Source organism: Electrona antarctica, assembly GCF_951216825.1.
Source record: "Electrona antarctica genome assembly, chromosome: 16".
Lineage (NCBI taxonomy): Eukaryota > Metazoa > Chordata > Actinopteri > Myctophiformes > Myctophidae > Electrona > Electrona antarctica.
The window spans coordinates 4,013,414-4,034,789 of record NC_136797.1 but is presented as its reverse complement, the minus strand read 5'-3'; the positions used below and the strand labels follow the sequence as shown (position 1 = coordinate 4,034,789).

Genomic DNA, 21,376 nt, shown 5'->3' with positions numbered 1-21,376 from the left:
CGGACATTGCCAAAGCAGCGGTTGCCAAATCCGTCAATTATGAGGAAATTATATATGACACATTTAGGCAAAAATAAACATAGATAAATGATGTAACATTTAAACCAGTCAGTGGTTCTCAAATATTTCCATATCACAGACCCAGAATTTCCCCAAATTAATTAATATCATGTATTTGTCCCTAACCAAACCCTGAAAATCGGCCAGGGGAGCCCCGTACCAGATTTGTGTTGGAAGAATATTTCAAAAAATTCCAAACTCCACTTTAAATATTCCAAAAAAGAGGAAAGAAAGAAAGAAATAATCCACTGTAAATAATTGTATCAGTCGCTTCTTTTGGGCTTATTTTCTTAGACCAGGAAACAAGGTTGCTTATTTCGCTCACAACCAACCCTGGGACTGGCAACCCAACCCTGGGGTCTATTATTGGCTACAGTGGCTGCTCGGCTAGCATTACTTAGCAAGTCCTCGTATTGTTTTGTTTCGTAAACAATACTTTTAATTTACCTGACTTTCCACCGATAATAAACGAAACAAAGTGTTGTTGTTTTTGGTATCGATGGCGTCGCCGCTGCAGATGACGGAGATGTACGACCACGCTCTGCTGGGCGTGCTGCAGCACGTCGGGAACATCCAGGACTTTCTGCAGGTCTACTTCGGCTTTCTGTACCGCAAGACCGACTTCTACCGCCGGCTGGCCCGGCCCACCGACCGCATGGGCTTCCCCCCCGGGGCGGCCCAGAGCATGGTCCTCAAGGTGCACTTTAACACCCTTTATAACCCTTTATTTAACCCCCGGGGCGGCCCAGAGCATGGTCCTCAAGGTGCACTTTAACACCCTTTATAACCCTTTATTTAACCCCCGGGGCGGCCCAGAGCATGGTCCTCAAGGTGCACTTTAACACCCTTTATTTAAACCCCAGAGCATGGTCCTCAAGGTGCACTTTAACACCCTTTATTTAAACCCCAGAGCATGGTCCTCAAGGTGCACTTTAACACCCTTTATTTAAACCCCAGAGCATGGTCCTCAAGGTGCACTTTAACACCCTTTATTTAAACCCCAGAGCATGGTCCTCAAGGTGCACTTTAACACCCTTTATTTAACCCCCGGGGCGGCCCAGAGCATGGTCCTCAAGGTGCACTTTAACACCCTTTATAACCCTTTATTTAACCCCCGGGGCGGCCCAGAGCATGGTCCTCAAGGTGCACTTTAACACCCTTTATAACCCTTTATTTAACCCCCGGTGCGGCCCAGAGCATGGTCCTCAAGGTGCACTTTAACACCCTTTATAACCCTTTATTTAACCCCCGGAGCGGCCCAGAGCATGGTCCTCAAAGTGCACTTTACACCCTTTATTTAAACCCCAGAGCATGGTCCTCAAGGTGCACTTTACACCCTTTATTTAAACCCCAGAGCATGGTCCTCAAGGTGCACTTTAACACCCTTTATTTAACCCCCAGAGCATGGTCCTCAAGGTGCACTTTAACACCCTTTATTTAAACCCCAGAGCATGGTCCTCAAGGTGCACTTTAACACCCTTTATTTAACCCCCAGAGCATGGTCCTCAAGGTGTAGTTCTAACCCTTTATTTAACCCCCAGAGCATGGTCCTCAAGGTGTAGTTCTAACCCTTTATTTAACCCCCAGAGCATGGTCCTCAAGGTGTAGTTATAACCCTTTATTTAACCCCCAGAGCATGGTCCTCAAGGTGTAGTTCTAACCCTTTATTTACCCCCCAGAGCATGGTCCTCAAGGTGTAATTATAACCCTTTATTTAACCCCCAGAGCATGGTCCTCAAGGTGTAATTATAACCCTTTATTTAACCCCCAGAGCATGGTCCTCAAGTAGCCCCTTTTTATCGTTCACCCGTAGGGTCCCTTCGCATTTATTCCACTGTCTATGGTACACAGCTGTACATACGCTCCGTTCAGGCCGTGCTCCGCTTAAGTGGTCGTGAGATGTTTCAAAGATGCATAACACTGCTATAGGAGACAACGGAAACGTGGAAGAATTTTTCATTTTCCCGTTTTGGCTGCTCTGAAATGATCTCTTCCTTCCTTCCTTGACTTCCTTATTGACTTCCCATTGTACCGCCTCCCGCACCGACACTGGCTAGCTGCGACAGAGCAGATCAGAGGCAGGAACGTTTAAAAAGATTAAAAATACTTAACGGCATCTGCACCAAATGAAAATTCTTCCACGTTTCCGTTGTCTCCTATAGCAGTGTTATGCATCTTTGAAACATCTCACGACCACTTAAGCGGAGCGCAGCACGGCCTGAACGGAGCGTATGTACAGCTGTACATACGCTCCCGGGGGGGGGGGGGGGGGGGGGGGGGCTAGGTCCTCAAGCTGCAGTTTAGTACACTTTATTTAACCCCCAGAGCATGGTCCTCAAGGTGCACTTTAGAAGCTTTATAGATCATGTTGAACCTTTTTGTTTTGGCTACACCAGGCAGAGGTTTATTTTGCTAGCTTTAGTTATAATAAAATCATTTCGTCTTCTGTTTTCTACATGAATATAACCACATTATAACCATATCAAATTAAATGGGAGTTAAATGCTGCAATTTGTAAAAAATGGCAACATATGACTCCTAATGTGGTTGAAGTGGGACTCTTCAAAATGTCCCTGGGACTCATTTCTAAAAGACCATCCCTGCATCCTGGGACTCATTACATTGAAAACCTATTTACATCACTGAGCAATGATATACAGAAAGGCCCGCGCGCGCGGCACACTCTCTCTCTCTCTCTCTCTCTCTCTCTGGTGACAACTGACAAGCTAGATAATAGAAGACTTAACTAGGTCCATTTGTGCTCTTTTCTCTACACTACAACTGTATAAAATAAATGAACACTGAGGATGTCCACAGCTCAGTCTAGTCCTGGCCAATCAGGATTTGGGCCTGCAGGACTAGACTAAGCTGTGGACATGACTCTCTGCCCTTATGTTTCTATGTATGTAATTGTATTTTCCTTTTTGTCCTGTGTTGTGTCAAATGTGTGTATATGTGTTGCATACAAGGCCGCTGCGTCGCAAGACAAATTTCCCCTCCTATGTCCAGCTTTTGGTGTATGTGCTAACACATGTCCTAACACAAACATTAAATCCCATTGACAATGAATGGACAAGTTTGAGAACATTGCGTAAACACAAACATTGAAGACGAAGGTGAGGAGGACGTAAAAGACGGAATGAGATGATGCATGACGATAAGATCGGGCCCTCACTTCACACGGGTGTGATTTCTTTTTAATTTAATTTCCAGACATTCAAGTTGTTTGAGCGCATGGCGGAGCAGGACCGAGAGAGACAGCAGACGGAGGAGAGCACCAGGCTCGTCCCTCCTCCGATGACCATTCAGGAGGTGGAGGTGGAGCCTCCACAGAGGAATGAGGAGGCGGCAGGGGAGACGTCGTCATCGTCGTCATCATCGGCCCGCCAGAGTGCTGCTGTGGCTGCACATAAGACGGAGGCCTCCTCCTCCTCCTCCTCCAGCGGTACCATGGAATCATCCCCATCCTCCTCCTCCTCCTCCTCCGGCCCTCAGCTCCTCCCCCCAACCAGCAGCGCTCCTGTCCAGACGAGTACTTCACAGGGAGACCAGAGGCCTGGAGCCAGTGCCAAATCATCAGCAGACGCGTTAGTAATCTTGTAAATGCTCTGTGTGTGTTTGTGTTTTTTTCTTTTCTTTTGTGTGGTCCAACCACTCCTATATAGACAGCTATGTGGGTTCCTGGGTCTGTCTGTCCAAGCACGAAAATAGCATTATAGCATTTGTTCACCAAGTGTCACTGTTGCGCCGCCTAACACACAGACCAGGGAGGAGGGCTTGTGCAGTACAGCACAAGTACAGTACAGCACCACTCACTTCAGACAGGTCTGATTTCTTTTTAAAGATATCTTTTGGGGGCTTTACTGCCTTTCTATCTGGTTTGTATAGTTATTATTATTATTAGAGAGACAGGAAACGGGTAGTAGAGAGAGACGGGGAGTGACAAGAAGGCCGTCGTGTTCGGGGATCGAAACCGCGACCACCACTACTAGGTCATTAAACCGCGATCACCACTACTAGGTAATTAAACCGCGACCACCACTACTAGGTCATTAAACCGCGACCACCACTACTAGGTCATTAAACCGCGACCACCACTACTAGGTCATTAAACCGCGATCACCACTACTAGGTAATTAAACCGCGACCACCACTACTAGGTCATTAAACCGCGACCACCACTACTAGGTCATTAAACCGTGACCACCACTACTAGGTCATTAAACCGTGACCACCACTACTAGGCCATTAAACCACGACTACCACTACTAGGCCATTAAACCACGACCACCACTACTAGGCCATTAAACCGTGACCACCACTACTAGGCCATTAAACCACGACTACCACTACTAGGCCATTAAACCACGACCACCACTACTAGGCCATTAAACCACGACCACCACTACTAGGTCATTAAACCACGACTACCACTACTAGGCCATTAAACCACGACCACCACTACTAGGCCATTAAACCGCGACCACCACTACTAGGTCATTAAACCGCGACCACCACTACTAGGCCATTAAACCACGACCACCACTACTAGGTCATTAAACCGCCACCACCACTACTAGGTCATTAAACCGCGACCACCACTACTAGGTCATTAAACCGTGACCACCACTACTAGGTCATTAAACCGTGACCACCACTACTAGGCCATTAAACCACGACTACCACTACTAGGCCATTAAACCACGACCACCACTACTAGGCCATTAAACCGTGACCACCACTACTAGGCCATTAAACCACGACTACCACTACTAGGCCATTAAACCACGACCACCACTACTAGGCCATTAAACCGCGACCACCACTACTAGGTCATTAAACCACGACCACCACTACTAGGTCATTAAACCGCGACCACCACTACTAGGTCATTAAACCACGACCACCACTACTAGGCCATTAAACCACGACCACCACTACTAGGTCATTAAACCGCGACCACCACTACTAGGCCATTAAACCACGACCACCACTACTAGGTCATTAAACCACGACCACCACTACTAGGTCATTAAACCGCGACCACCACTACTAGGCCATTAAACCACGACCACCACTACTAGGTCATTAAACCGCGACCACCACTACTAGGTCATTAAACCACGACCACCACTACTAGGCCATTAAACCACGACCACCACTACTAGGTCATTAAACCACGACCACCACTACTAGGCCATTAAACCACGACCACCACTACTAGGTCATTAAACCGTGACCACCACTACTAGGTCATTAAACCGCGACCACCACTACTAGGCCATTAAACCACGACCACCACTACTAGGCCATTAAACCACGACCACCACTACTAGGTCATTAAACCGCGACCACCACTACTAGGTCATTAAACCGCGACCACCACTACTAGGTCATTAAACCACGACCACCACTACTAGGCCATTAAACCACGACCACCACTACTAGGCCATTAAACCACGACCACCACTACTAGGTCATTAAACCGCGACCACCACTACTAGGTCATTAAACCGCGACCACCACTACTAGGTCATTAAACCGCGACCACCACTACTAGGTCATTAAACCGCGACCACCACTACTAGGTCATTAAACCGCGACCACCACTACTAGGCCATTAAACCACGACCACCACTACTAGGTCATTAAACCGCGACCACCACTACTAGGTCATTAAACCGCGACCACCACTACTAGGTCATTAGGTCAAACCGCGAGCACCACTACTAGGTCATTAAACCGTGACCACCACTACTAGGTCATTAAACCGCGACCACCACTACTAGGTCATTAAACCGTGACCACCACTACTAGGTCATTAAACCACGACTACCACTACTAGGTCATTAAACCGCGACCACCACTACTAGGTCATTAAACCGTGACCACCACTACTAGGTCATTAAACCGTGACCACCACTACTAGGTCATTAAACCGTGACCACCACTACTAGGTCATTAAACCGCGACCACCACTACTAGGTCATTAAACCGCGACCACCACTACTAGGTCATTAGGTCAAACCGCGACGACCACTACTAGGTCATTAAACCGCCACCACCACTACTAGGTCATTAAACCGTTTTCTGAAAAACACTAACAGTATATGTCTATGTCAGTGGTGCTCAACCTGTTTCATGTCAAGAACCCCCAGAATTATATGTAAAAATCACACCCGTGTGAACTGAGTGGTGTAAGGTCTGTCTGACGTAATGAAATCATGTCTGACGTAATGAAATCACACCCGGATGTGATTTCACAACTGGCTTTTTTTGTGCAGAAAAAATGACCACGGTTGCTATGTTCACCCTGTTCACCCGGGTGTGATTTAATTACGTCAGAAATTATTTTGAACATAGCAACCATGGTCATTTTTTTATGCACACAAAAGCCAGTTGTAGGAGTGGTTTACACCACTCAAAAAAATATGTTGTTCCAGGGACCCCCCCCCCCCCCCCAGAAGCAAAGATTTGAGTTAAAAACATTAACTTTGAAAGAATATATATTCAAAGATTTGTGCCACAATAGCTAAAGTATATTAGTATAATGTATAATACCAAAAGGGGTTCCTGTACAGAATGGGTTAAAAAATAAAATAAAATACTTATCTCCACTAGATAGATGATGAATTAGTTGACTATCTGACTACGAGGAGACATTTCGAACATGATTTTAAAGTGGTGTTTTGTGCACCCGTTTTGTTTTTGTTTCAGGGGTCAGGAGAAGTTCCAGTCAGACCCAGAAAGCTATAATGGTGCAGTGAGGGAAAACTACACCTGGTCTCAAGACTACACAGACGTGGAAGTCCGTGTCAAAGTCCCTAAAACAGTCGTCAAAGGCAAACAGGTGAATAAAGACTCTCCAGGACTCTGAGCCTTATTTATTCTTAAATCGGGCTTAAAATAAATCATGTAAAATAGAAGAAGCTCTCAACAACACATCGCATGAGTGTGAGCTTGTAGATCGTCTGTGTCTTTGCGCACAACACTGCTCCACAACCTAAGACGAATCAGGCTTTATCTGCTATACATACAAAATCGATCGCAAATTGATGGTTGCGATTCAAATTAGTTTGTACAAATTAGTTTTTATACTTTGGCTATTAAAAAAATTGCAGATACACAAGATCATAGCTATTTAATAGCCAATTGTACATACATGCTTGTTATTGTTTTGTGTGCCATTATCATTTTGTTATTGTGTGTTTCTTGCTGTTTTGGAACTATGTTTTGTAAAGCGCTATACAAATAAAGTTCATATCGTATCATATCATAGCACGCCACTTAGTGCCGTGTTATGTGCTTGTAGATCTGCTATTTTTGAAAATGTGTGCAAAATGTATACACATTTTTAAAAGTGTATTAACGGTGTGGTCAGGTGGTGGTGGACCTGCAGAGCAGCAGTGTACGGGTCAGTCTGAAGGACGGAGCAGAGGACAGCGTACTGGTGGAGGGGGAGCTGACGCACAAGATCAACCCAGAAGAGTCGCTCTGGAACCTGGAGCCTGGTCGCTGTGTGGTTGTGAGTATAGAGTCCTCCATCTGCATTTAAATACCTGGTCGCTGTGTGGTTGTGAGTATAGAGTCCTGCATCTGCATTTAAATACCTGGTCGCTGTGTGGTTGTGAGTATAGAGTCCTGCATCTGCATTTAAATACCTGGTCGCTGTGTGGTTGTGAGTATAGAGTCCTGCATCTGTATTTAAATACCTGGTCGCTGTGTGGTTGTGAGTATAGAGTCCTGCATCTGTATTTAAATACCTGGTCGCTGTGTGGTTGTGAGTATAGAGTCCTGCATCTGCATTTAAATACCTGGTCGCTGTGTGGTTGTGAGTATAGAGTCCTCCATCTGCATTTAAATACCTGGTCGCTGTGTGGTTGTGAGTATAGAGTCCTGCATCTGCATTTAAATACCTGGTCGCTGTGTGGTTGTGAGTATAGAGTCCTCCATCTGCATTTAAATACCTGGTCGCTGTGTGGTTGTGAGTATAGAGTCCTGCATCTGCATTTAAATACCTGGTCGCTGTGTGGTTGTGAGTATAGAGTCCTCCATCTGCATTTAAATACCTGGTCGCTGTGTGGTTTTGAGTATAGAGTCCTGCATCTGCATTTAAATACCTGGTCGCTGTGTGGTTGTGAGTATAGAGTCCTGCATCTGTATTTAAATACCTGGTCGCTGTGTGGTTGTGAGTTGTGGTGGAGTGCGTTGCTGATGTGTGTGTGTGTGTGTGTGTGTGTTCCCAGCTAACGCTCAGTAAGATCGGAGAGGTGTGGTGGAGTGCGTTGCTGAAAGGAGAACCAGAGATCGACATCCAGCAGATTAACCGTGAGCGCTCCATGGCCACGGTGGGCGAGGACGAGCATGCCGTCCTGGATAGACTGACCTTTGACTACAACCAGAAGCTACAGGGCAAGCCTCAGAGCCATGAGATGGTGAGGAGACCACACACATGTACTGTTTATCATCCCCAGAGCCATGAGATGGTGAGGAGACTAGGGCTGACCCAAAAAAATCGATTAATCGACGATCGATCGATATGCACGGGAATCGATCTTGAAATAAAAGATTGAATAGTCATTAAAAAAAAAAAGCGGCCGCTTTTGCTCCGCGAACCGGCCCCATTTGGTCCGCGAGCCATGCTGCATGCTGGCGCCTCGCAGACCTCGCAACGCCTCCTCCCCTCTCCCCCCTCACTCGTGGTAACAACAAGAAAGTCAACAAGAACAGCTGCAGCCTGCAGTCATGCAGCCCAAAATAAATCAAAAGTGTAGAATCCCTGATTCCCTGCCACTACAACCCCTTCGGATTCGGAACGCATCTTCTCCAAAGCGGGATTTATTGTCTCTTTTCTGCACTAATATAAGTACGGTAACTAACTATAATATTGCACTCTCAGAGACGGAGACGCTTTTTAGGTTGTGCGAACGTTGCGGCCGCACAGGGCCTCACGGAGTCGCGCCTGCGAGACGGCATTTTTTTATTAGTTGAAATGGAACGGTAAATCTCTCTCTCTCTCTCTCTCTCTCTCTCTCTCTCAAAGCAATTCTCTCTCTCTCTCTCTCTCTCTCTCTCTCTCTCTCTCTCTCAAAGCAATTCTCTCTCTCTCTCTCTCTCTCAAAGCAATGCTCTCTCTCTCTCTCTCTCTCTCAAAGCAATTCTCTCTCTCTCTCTCTCAAAGCAATTCTCTCTCTCTCTCCCTCTCTCTCTCTCTCTCTCTCTCTCTCTCTCTCTCTCTCTCTCTCTCTCTCTCTCATATTTCCATTTTGCACCAATATTATACTGCCATGTCTTAATACAGTGTTGCTTTTTACAAATAAAATAAGCAAATTAATTAGGTTGATCACAAAGTTAGTGTGCTACTTTGATGGGAATGCGATGCGATTAAGAACAGCTGCCTGGGTGCTGTGCGAACAGTGAATCATTATATAGTTTCTTACCTTGTGGCTCGTGCTGGTTTGAAGAAAGAAGAATTATAGGCATAATCCAAGGTTTGTTTGTCTGGAGGATGGAGATCCAACACTATGTCATATTATTAAAGTAGGCTAAGTAAACTTTAAGAAGAGCTGGTCAGTGAGAAGCTACTCCGCTCTGCTAATTTATCTGACCTATATTTGCGCAACTGACTGGCATTTGGTAGCCTAGTAATTATACTTATTTGGCAGCACCTGCAATTCAGTAACCTACAGGCCTACACATTTCAAAAGGCTTTCATATGCTATTAATATTTTTTCTAATAAGGTTTGTCCTTATAGATAGAAATGTGATCATTTTTGTATAGTTTTGGATATAATTAATTAATTATTAAAGCACAGGGCCTCGCATTTCTCCCAGGCAGCTCTGATTGCGTGCGCCTCGCTGCTGTCATATAAAGCCTCGATTAAATGACGCTTTATTTCAGTTAATTTTACGGCAAGATAAGGAAAATGCCTTTCCTTTACACTTGCGTGTGCTGTTTCCACGAAGTTTATTTCAGTTATAAATGCAAAATGCCGTTGCTGTGCTGCTTTGGATTATATCTTTTTTATTTGAGAGGTAATGCCTGTGTCAGGCAGTTTTATTTGATGTTGACTTGTTACGGTCGGATGTTTTATTGTAAGACTAATTATTTGTGCGTCACTGCTTTCATGAAGGCTGCTACAATTGGGCGGATTGGGTCAAAGCAACAATTGTTGCTTATTGTTAAATAAAATAATTGAGACCAATCCAAGCATGCGTTTCTCTCTGCTATATCGTTGTTTTATTTCTTTTAAGCCTAACACCGGGACTCCACCGGGTGCGTCAGCGTCGCGTCTCCCTAACCGTCAGGGAATGTTCCCTTTTTAATCAATGAAGGGTGGCTCCACTGCCCGCGTTGCGTGACATTAACGCGTGCATTAAAATTGAACCGGTGCGTTTTTTGACGCACGCGACGGAGGCCTGGCGTAATTCATTGTGCGTCACTGCTCGCCTCGCAACCCCCCCCGTCGGATGACGAAGCGTCGACGATCGATCGTGATTCGTTTCGAAGCGTCTATCATCAAAAGCGTGATCGAAGGTCAGCCCTAGAGGAGACCACACACATATACTGTTTATCAGCCACAGAGCCATGAGATGGTGAGGAGACCACACACATATACTGTTTATCAGCCACAGAGCCATGAGATGGTGAGGAGACCACACACATATACTGTTTATCAGCCCCAGAGCCATGAGATGGTGAGGAGACCACACACATATACTGTTTATCAGCCCCAGAGCCATGAGATGGTGAGGAGACCACACACATATACTGTTTATCAGCCCCAGAGCCATGAGGGTGAGGCGTCAGGACCACACATATCCTTCCTTCCTTCCGTCTGTCTGTCTGTCTATCTCTCTTATCATACAGCATATGGTACAATGTGGTATTCTCACACTAACATCTACTATAGGCTACCATGTATAGATGTACGGTCCTGTCGTCACTCGCTCATCCCCTCGATTCCCCTGGTTCACGGAAGTAATTTATCTATGGAGAATAACATGGGCTCATCTTAAAATCGTTTCATATAAGCGTTGTGGTCCAAAAATAAACAAGCTGTTTCGGCGTTATTGTCAGGGAGGTGTCTCTGTATCGTTTACGACAGTCAGTCACTCATATAATATATGAGTCATCATATTATGATACATTTCTAGCGAAAATGTAACTAATTCAGTAGCAGTAACAACAGCGTTTTCTCTCAGTTAGTTGATTCTTTATATCCATATGAGTGAAGCGGCCGGGGTGACATGTTTATTTTTCAAACACAGTTCTTATATGAGGCAATCTATGATTTTATGAGGCAAATAAAAAGTACAGGGGCGGCGGTGGCTCAGGGGTAGAGTGGCTGGATGGCAACCGCAAGGTTGCCAGTTCGAACCCGGGCTCCCCCAGAGTTAGTGTCGAAGTGTCCTTGAGCAAGACACTGAACCCCTAATTGCTCCTGATGTGCAGGTTGGTACCTTGCATGGTTTCCGCCGGCATCGGTGTATGAATGTGTGTGTGAATGGGTGAATGTAATGCACAATCTATGTAAAGCGCCTTGGATAAAGGCGCTATATAAATGCACCATTTACCATTTTACATGAACCCGTGGATTTGCGCCCTCTACCGATATTGACGTCAGACTTCGGTGCTATATTTTGTTACAAAACAGCGGGAGACCCTGATCACCACCCTTGTTGTCTGTGTTGTGTCTCCACAGAAGGTGCACGAGATGCTGAAGAAAGGCTGGGATGCAGAAGGCTCTCCGTTCAGAGGCCAGCAGTTTGATCCCACCATGTTCGACATCCCGCCCAGCGCCGTGCAATTCTAAAGCCCCCCGCTGTCGTCGTCGTTGTTGTTTTTTTTACCGTTTTCTCGTTCGATGAGGACGCACACGTGCAGAAGACAGACCGTCTATACGAGTTTTCCAAGGGTATAAACGAGTATAAGCGTATTTATACGGCGTTAACACGAAGCCAAAATGCAAACCGACGGGTTCAGTTTACAGGGGATTGCAGCAGGGCTGACCCGCCTGTCCCTTTATATTATGACCGCGCCGTCGCTGTTCAGTGTCGTCGGGTAGGAACCGCCTATATCTCCGTATTTCAACTTCTCTCTAAATTAATCTATCCTGATCATAGAAGAGTGTTTCACGAGAGTAGTGAAAACAGCAGATCGACAAGCTCTTGACCCGTTGTGTTGTGAGTTTTGTACTGTAGTTCCATACGTCGTGGGCTTGTAGATCGGCTATTGTCACTACTTTGCTTTTGCACATACAGGGTTTCCACCCGACAGTGACGATTCATATCGTTTGGATTCATACGTTCGGAGAGGAAGGGGCTCGAACACGTTTTAGCCAATAAGAGGAACTTGTGATCAAAAGCATTTCTTTGCGTTTTCTGTTCAAGGAGTTCCGGTATAATTGTCTCATGCGGTACGTACAGTGTGTGCCGCACCGCGCCCCACTGAGAGGGATTACATACAAGAGATGAATATTGATCAGTTGAGACCAAGAACCATCCCTCCCTGAAAAGGCCCATCTGTCCATCGTTTAGACATTATGGATGGACTTGGATCAGTGGTTCTCAAACCTTTTCATGTCAAATGCCGAATAAATAATCTATTTATTCGGCATTTGACATGAAAATGTTGGAGAACCACTGCTTTAGAGGTGCCCGGCCACCTAAAGACACTAAAATCATTGAAGAGTCGCTGCACACTCACAGCTGTCGATGCCAATTCAAATAAAGACATGAGGGTGGATATAAAATCAAGGTACTTTATTAATAATGTTAAAATGCCAACATTTTTCGACCCACAAAGGAGTCTTCATCAGAGCTATACTGATACTTGCCCTGATGAAGACTCCTTTGTGAGTCGAAACATGTTTGTTGGCGTTTTAACATTACTAATAAAGTACCTTGATTTTATATCCACCCTCATTTTTATTCTTTTTTTCTTTTCTTTTTTGTGCTCGGAACGCCTTCTCTTCATTATTTCAGTCACTTAGATCTTTTTGAAGCACCAGATAACCTTTGGAATGTTTTCTGCACCTCTATTGAGCACGGCCTAGTTGATTTTCTGTTTTCGCTTAAAGAAGAAACGTTTGAACGAATTGACATGGACAGCTACAAGTGTGCCGTAACTCTATTATGTTTTCAGTCTTCATTTTTTATATTTATTTTACCTTCATTTTCCATAATGTACGTATGCATTGTGTCTGCATAAAATGAATAAACAGTTGTGTGTGTGTGTCTGTATAAGGATGGTACCGGAAATTATTCTTCTGCACAAATGTTGACAGGGAAATTGTCAACAACGGCATACGTCATTAGTATATTCTCTCTGTAATGATAGTATAACTACCTTATGGGTCTGTAACTCAGAGTGTACAAATAGAACAAAATTAACCCTTATGGGTTGGGTCTAACTCAGTCATGGAACCAAATGGACCTGTTAGGGTCCATGTGTACACTCAGAGTTAAATTAACTTTGATTTTACAATATTAAATTGGGGGTCCCAGAGATAGAAATGCCATTAAATGGGGGACCGTAAGCCTAATCCATGTCAAACTGGGGGTCCCTTGAAATTAAATGGGTTGACAATCACTGCTAGAGCTGTGGAAATCTTCTCTTGTGGGGGTCCCTGACATCTTTTCAAATGGGGGGTCCACAGGCTAATGAGTGTCAATTTGGGGGTCCATGACGTGAAAATGTTTGAGAACCACTGCTATAGTCTATCATAAGGTCAACAGAAATAATGATTTGGCTAAAATAGCTAGATTATGTGAGCTTGTAGATCCGCTATTTTACCCACAGCACAACAAAGCAGGCTTCAAGTGGTTAAAAGGTAGATCTGTCATAACTCATTAGAAGGTAAAGACAAGCAAAACTAGACGTTTTCTTGGCTTTTGCTCTGAACAAGAACACACCGTCTCCAAACATGACTCTGGAAGAGTCCTCGGACTTCGTGGCATGAAAAGGTATTCAAATTGTAATATATAATGAATTGCATTTTTATAGCGCTTTTCCAAGTGCTCAAAGCGCTTTACAATGGTTCATTCATTCATACATTGGGAGGTGAAGCGGCGAACAGTCGACGCCAGCGTCCTCACTTCCCACATTCACACACCAATGGTGGCGATCTTACACCAACCGACTCATTGGAGGCAATGTAGGGTTCAGTGTCTTGCCCAAGGACACTTCGACATGTGGACAGGAGGAGCCGGGATTCGAACCGCCGACCCAGGGATCATTGGACGACCTGCTCTACCTCCTGAGCCACGTTTTTTTAAAGATTAAAGAAGCCCCTTGCCCATGTTCAACTTTATTTTCGTATAGCAAATGTTCCTTATACAATTTCTGTCTACTCACTCACTCTGCCTACCAATGACACCATCACGCTATTAGAAACTAGCTTTTATCCTGGAAAGTTAACCTGTATGAGTCCTCATGTTGCTTCATATCACCCAGAAGTTCACTAAAGTCTTTGCCACACTCAGTCAGTGCAAGTACAGTTTTTCAACTGCACGAGTACTCCTCTCTTTTCGTCACAGTGCGCGGTACGGCGACTGTAATACTCAGTGGCGTGCACAGACATTTAGAGTTAAAGTTAAAAAAGGGCACCTTGTGCAGCGCGTGGAACCGGCCGGTTGCCTTAATCCATTTTGGGCGGGAACCCCTTTTGGTGTTAGCATTATGTTATGCTTTAGCTATTGAAAAATAGCAGATCTACAAGCTCATAGCTTGTAGGTCTGCTATTTTTGAAAAAGGGCACATTGCCAAAAGGGCAGGGGGTGCTCTAGCACCCCCTAGTGTCTATCTGTGCACGCCACTGGTAATACTGCCCCTGCCGCTCCAATTCTCCAGCTGATCTCCTTCGTCGTCCTCCCCTCACTTATGAACAAGATACTTAAACTACATCACCTGCGGTAATGTCTCATTCCCTACCCGCAGGGTTCCCCAATAGGCGGGCCATTTGCGGCCCGTGAGGCGCCCCCTTGTCGACCCTGGAAGAATAAAAAAATAAAATAGGGCTAGTATATGAAGTGTGAGATTACTTTTGGCACTCAGTGTAAAAATGGAGTGTACAAATGGAACCAAATGGACCATAACAGGTCCATTTGGTTCCATTTGTACTCTGAGTTAAGTTGACATTGATTTTACGAAATAAAAGTTATAATAAATTGAGATCCCAGATATAAATGGCATTAAATGGGGGTCAGTAGCCTATGCATGTCAAACTGGGCATCCTTCAAATTAAAATGATGAGAATCACTGCTTAGAGCCCTGCCATATATTTTCAAATGGGGTCTTGCCATGAAAATGTATTCATTTTACCCTCTCAAGAGTTAAAGATCTATAAGGGTCCATTTGGTTACCAACTCTCCATTTAGCTGGGGACCACCTGGAACCCCCTCAGGGATCACTGGTTGAGAACCACAGTTCTACATCTATTCTAAGCTTAATTCATTAATGAAAAAATAAATGGTACCCTAGTCAAAACATTGCCCTTGAGGAAACTTAATTGGGGAACCCCACACTGCACAATCCATCAGTTTCCTGCTGAGAACCATGGCCTCAGATTTGGAGATGCTGATCGTCATCCAGCCGCCGTACACTCGACTGCGAACCGGTCCAGTGAGAGCTGAAGGGATTACATCGACTCACTGGCCTTGGAACGCCTCGGGATCCCCCAGGATGAAGTCACTAATGTTGCTCTGGAGAGGGAAGTCTGGAGCTCTCTGGTGGAGCTGTCGCCCCCGCGACCAGACTACGGATAAGCGGTTGAAGATGGATGGATGGATGGATGAGTACTCATGTGTCGTTTCAGATGACTCATGTAACCAAAGAGTTTACCGCACTCGGTACAAGTGAAGGGTTTTTCACCTGTATGAGTCCTCATGTGTTCTTTCAGGTGACTCCTGTAAACAAAAACTATACCACACAGAGTACAGGTTTGGAGCTTTTCACCTGTATGAGTGCTCATGTGTCGTTTCAGATGAATCCTGTAACCAAAGACTTGGCTACACTTGGTACAACTGAAGGGTTTTTCACCTGTATGAACCCTCATGTGTCGTTTCAGGTGACACATGTAAACAAAGAATTTGCCACACTCTGTACAACTAAAGCTTTGGTTCCCTGTCTGGCTGCTCGTGGGTGGTGAGTCTGTCTCACGTGAGTTCAGTTTGTTTAAAGCCGTATCTCCTCTGGTCTCCTCCCAGTCATCACTGTCTTCAGTGAGCTCAGACTCAGAACCGTGTGAAGAGAGGTCATCACTAGCTGGTTGTGATGGTACACAGTACTCTATATAAGCTTGTGTTTCCATGTGTTCAGTTGAGGTGCTGGCTACAGGCTCTGTGTCTCTGCTATCATCATCTTCACTTTTCACTGCTAGAAATGTCTGTGTTGAGCCAGCAGCCTCCTCTGGTCTTTGAAGTAGCTCCTGTTCATCTTTAATCTGAGGAGGTTCTGGTTCCTCCTGGACCAGACTGTAGTTCCTCTCCTCTTGTTCAGGGGAAACCTCCTCCTTACACACAGGGAGGTGCGGGAATTCTAGACAAGAAGATAAAATGAGAGTTAACTATTGAATGTAGTTTCCCTTTTATAGTGTTTAACCTTCAGTCAGGGTACTATTTATTAGAATAGTAATATAAAATCAAATAAAAAGCTAATCAATAATCCTGCTACATAGAATGAAGAGTTCATATACTAGCAGCTCTACAGATACAGAAAGACAGAGATCTACCTCCATATTCTATTCGGTGAACACAGCTGGATCCAAGTCTATGTAACGTCAATGTCGACCCATCAGAATCTTCTGGACTTTGAAGTAGCACCTCTTCCTGTTCCTCTTTAATCTGTGAAGGCTCTAGTTTCACCTGCAACAGACTGGGACTCATCTCCTGCTGTTCCTCGTCTTTACACACAGGAAGGAGTGCGAGATCTAGGAGGAGAGAAGAGGTAGCGTCAGAGTCTTTTATGATCGCATCAGTTTGATTACCGGTATCTGACTTATTGATTTGTTTTGTAACGATCACCACAGTGTTTTAATTCTTCTTCAGCAACAGTTGTCAAAAGGGTTGTGGACAAAGTATGAATTCCGTTGAATGTATTATGTAAAAATAATAAAATCACACCCGACCCTTGTGAAGTGAGGGGCGCTCATCATCGTACGTACATCATCCATCAAGCATCTCATACTGGCCAATCAGAATGCCTGTTGCCACAAATTTACATCATATTTGGCAGACATTTGACCTAATTTCTCCTTTCATTGTCGATTGCAAGTATGAGACGTGTGGGGACAAGATGATGTAAATTGTCCCTTCATTGTCAATGGCATTTAATTTAGTTTGTGTTGCAGACATTTTGTGGGGACAAACAGTTGAAGTGAGGGACGCTCTTACCATCATACAACATCATCTCATTCTGGCCAATCACAATTTGCGTCCTCACTTTTCAATCTTCACTTTTACCTTCAATGTTTGTGCTTACACAAACCCGAAAACCTGGGCACAGGGGCTAGTAGCGCCCCTCAAAAAGTACTAGGCTACTGAACTGACCAACAAATCCAAACAGCCCTATAAGCAATGCTTCCAATACCTAGTCTATTGAGAGACCCTCCAAATAAAATACAATGTCTAAGGTCAAATTGTGAATCAATCGTTTAATTGTCTCACATTGTAAACAAACGCACGTTGTTCATGCCAATAAAGCTACTTTGAAGTGTGTTTGATTGATTGATTGATTGAAAATTGTATTAACAGTTTGCAGAATTACAGTACATTTCAAGCACAAACTCAATACAAAGGCTGTTAACTGTGAGTGGACGACCCAATTAAGCATTACACTTGTTTACAACAGGGTCCACCATGTTCAAATCATCAAAACATTTAGAGACGTAGGCTACAAATAGACACTTCTATATAGACAAAGAACAGTACAGGAATTCATCATAATGGAGGTAAAAAGGGAAAAGAAACATATACAGTGAGGGAAAAAAGGGGGGGGGGGGGGCGGTGGGGGGGGGATTCAGATTTTACGGGGGCCAGTTTCGAATTGCAGCCATCCGTAGGTGCCCTTTGAGAGCGGTTTTGAAGGAGTCAAGGGATTCGCATGTCTTAATGACTGTTGGTAGGGCGTTCCACATTTTGGTGGCATAGGAGCGAAAAGAATTTAGTCCCTTGTTTGTGCCGAATCTGGGTTGAACATTATTCGTTGCACTCCCTCTGGTGTTGTGGGTGTGGACTTCGTTAACATTAAGGAAGTATCTACACAGGTACATGGGTATCTTGGTGGAGTATCGAATCTTGTGGACCAGACCCATTGCAAGATGCTGTACTCTGTCGCCGACCCTAAGCCATGCCAGTCTGTCAAAGTGGGCAGGGGTGAGGTGGGTTCGGGGGGTGAGGCCAAGTAGGAGCCTGACCAGTTTGTTTTGGGAGGTCTGGAGCCTAGTTTTAAGGGCCTTTGAGGTGCTGTGGTACCAGGAGGTGCATGCATAGTCAAAGAAGCCTTGTACAAGGGCTCCTGTTAAGGTCTTCAAGGTGTTTTTGTCGACCAGTGAGGAGATCCTGTAAAGGAATCTTGTTCTTTGGTTGACTTTTTTGATTACGTTGGTGGCCATTTTATCACCGGAAAGATTAGCCTCCAGGATGGAACCTAGGTAGGTAATTTCATCTTTACGTGTGATAACATTGTCACCCACTCTAACCAAGAAGTGTGTGTGTGCGTGTGTGTGTCCGTCCCTAAGGAGAAATTTGTCTTGGAGACAGATAGCTTGTTAACCAGTATGGAGTGGTTCACAGTGTCAAAAGCCTTTTGGAGGTCCAGCATGACCATGCCGCAGTATTTGCCAGCATCCACCTCGTGTTAAGACAGATAATGTGATAAATAATACTTAACGTTTACCTCTCTTGTTGCAGGCTTTGGAAATGCGTGGGACTTGAGTTTGGTCCGTTCTATTGTTTTGTCTGCTCATCATCCTTGTATTCTATTCTATGAAAACTCTTGAATCGTTCGGTGGCCGGAGTCCTTTTGGTTGTAGTTTGGAAACTGCCACTGATTTGGCATTGTGTGTATGATCTGAATGGATAGTTGAGTTATAGATAACCTAGTTTTACTGTGTTTCCATTCCTTATAGTCTGTTTTTACAGCAGAGCTGGCAACACCAGCTAGCAGGCTGGTGTTGCCAGATTCTGTGAGAGAGATAAGTAACCAGTTCTCACAAGCCCAAGCGACTTACTGTAAATAACAAATGTTCAAGATTTGTGCCCAGATTCGGCACAAACAAGGGACTAAATTCTTTTCGCTCCTATGCCACCAAAATGTGGAACGCCCTACCAACAGTCATTAAGACATGCAAATCCCTTGACTCCTTCAAAACCGCTCTCAAAGGGCACCTACGGATGGCTGCAATTCGAAACTGGCCCCCGTAAAATCTGAATCCCCCCCCACCGCCCCCCCCTTTTTCCCCTCACTGTATGTTTTTTTCCCTTTTTCCCTCCATTATGATGAATTCCTGTACTGTTCTTTGTCTATATAGAAGTGTCTATTTGTACGTCTCTAAATGTTTTGATGAATTGAACATGGTGGACCCTGTTGTAAACAAGTGTAATTGGGAATCTTCTGGGAATTGGGAATTGGGTCGTCCACTCACAGTTAACAGCCTTTGTATTGAGTTTGTGCTTGAAATGTACTGTAATTCTGCAAACTGTTAATAACATTTTCAATCAAAAATTTTCAATCAATCATAAAGTGCCTTATAATAAGCAGACATGGCAACACTGCCTGCCTGTTCGATCGGGGTTCGATCGTCATCACGCTGGTCAGAGACTACGGCGGCTCATGTGGGACAACTATAATGCTCAGGTCAATTTTCGTTCAGTTATTTTTATTTTTATTATTGATTGATTGAAATATAAATATGTATGTACAGTTTGCAGAATTACAGTACATTTCAAGCACAAACTCAATACAAAGACTGTTAACTGTGAGTGGACGACCCAATTAAGCATTACACTTGTTTACAAGAGGGTCCACCTTGTTCAATTCATCAAAACATTTAGAGACGTACAAATAGACACTACTATATAGCCAAAGAACAGAACAGGAATTCATCATAGAGGTAAAAAGGGAAAAGAAAGAAAGAAACATACATTCAGATTTTACGGGGGCGAGTTTCGGATTGCAGCCGTCCGTAGGTGCCCTTTGAGAGCGGTTTTGAAGGAGTCAACATTTGCATGTCTTAATGACTGTTGGTAGGGCGTTCCACATTTTGGTGGCATAGGAATAGGATCGAAAAGAATTGAGTCCCTTGTTTGTGCCGAATCTGGGTTGTACATGGTTCGTTGCACTTCCTCTGGTGTTGTGGGTGTGGACTTTGTTAACAACTTTAGTTTTTTTCAACCAAGGTTCATGTTTTAGGTTGTTAGAGAAACAAAAAAATGATTTTTTTCATTTGCTGTTTTCTTTCGTTTTAGGGATTTTAGCTGTTTTTGACAGGGGGCGGGGGCATTCGAGCATGGGGCTAAATATGTATTTTTTTACAACATTTTATAGCGATTTCTTTTTTAATTATTTACTATAGTCCTAATAAACCCCAGGAAATTTCATCTGGCCACAAAACATCACGAGATCTACTGAATGTGTCAAACTGACATTGAGCCTGGCTTCCCGGCCCAGTAGGTTACCTTCACATTCAGTAGATCCTGTGATTTATTTGTGGCCAGATGTAATTTCCTGGGGTGTATCAGGACTATAGTAAATACTAATAAAAAAAAAATCTCCATAATATCTTGTAAAGAAAATACATATTTAGCACCATGCTCGAAAACGAAAGAAAGCAGCAAATGAAACAAAATAATAACACTCATCTTTTACTTTCTCTAATAACATCCTAAAACATGAAACTTAGTTGAAAAAAACTAAAGTTGTCCGTTAAGGAAGTATCTAGACAGGTAGTTATAGTTAGTTACTTTATTGACACAAATGTATAAAACATTGGGTCCAAACAATAATAAAAAACCCATGTGTGAGCTTGTAGATCTAAGCTCACATAACAACGTCGTTGTGAGCTTGTAGATCTAAGCTCACATAACGTCGTTGTGGGCTTGTAGATCTAAGCTCACATAACGTTGTTGTGAGCTTGTAGATTGGCTCTGTTTTCGGTTCAAATTAAGTGTTTCTTCCACCAGGTGGCAGTAAAGGGTTACAAGGAGGAGTTGTGTAAAGTTTGGTGACTCAACTATCTAGTCTAGACTACAAAACCTTGTTTCAACTGCACGCTTTAAAACAAATAGGCCTATAGGTCTACTGACAACGTAAACA

General features: G+C 44.2%; 2 protein-coding genes across 6 annotated transcripts; one reads left to right on the top strand and one right to left on the bottom strand.

The window, feature by feature from the left end:
- Positions 1 to 383: 383 nt before the first annotated feature.
- nudcd3 (NudC domain containing 3) lies at positions 384 to 13,308 on the top strand. 5 transcript variants are annotated; one of them, XM_079523637.1, is made up of 6 exons: positions 384 to 757; positions 3,274 to 3,647; positions 6,778 to 6,910; positions 7,442 to 7,585; positions 8,307 to 8,495; positions 11,766 to 13,308. In XM_079523637.1, the coding sequence occupies exons 1-6, from the start codon at positions 560 to 562 to the stop codon at positions 11,874 to 11,876; spliced, it is 1,149 nt and encodes a 382-aa protein (XP_079379763.1). In that variant the 5' UTR covers positions 384 to 559; the 3' UTR covers positions 11,877 to 13,308. The 5 variants fall into 5 exon arrangements, with proteins under 5 accessions (XP_079379763.1, XP_079379762.1, XP_079379766.1 ...); XM_079523636.1 differs by having other exon boundaries at positions 3,274 to 3,659; XM_079523640.1 differs by lacking the exon at positions 384 to 757 and adding an exon at positions 1,178 to 1,203 and having other exon boundaries at positions 3,274 to 3,659.
- A 1,945-nt stretch (positions 13,309 to 15,253) lies between these two features.
- Positions 15,254 to 19,163, bottom strand: LOC306939652 (uncharacterized protein). Its single transcript, XM_079524294.1, has 3 exons — positions 18,959 to 19,163; positions 16,794 to 16,991; positions 15,254 to 16,600 (listed from the first exon to the last, which is right to left on the bottom strand). Exons 1-3 carry the CDS (start codon positions 19,029 to 19,031, stop codon positions 15,819 to 15,821), a joined length of 1,053 nt encoding a protein of 350 aa, XP_079380420.1. The 5' UTR covers positions 19,032 to 19,163; the 3' UTR covers positions 15,254 to 15,818.
- Between the last annotated feature and the right edge of the window lie 2,213 nt (positions 19,164 to 21,376).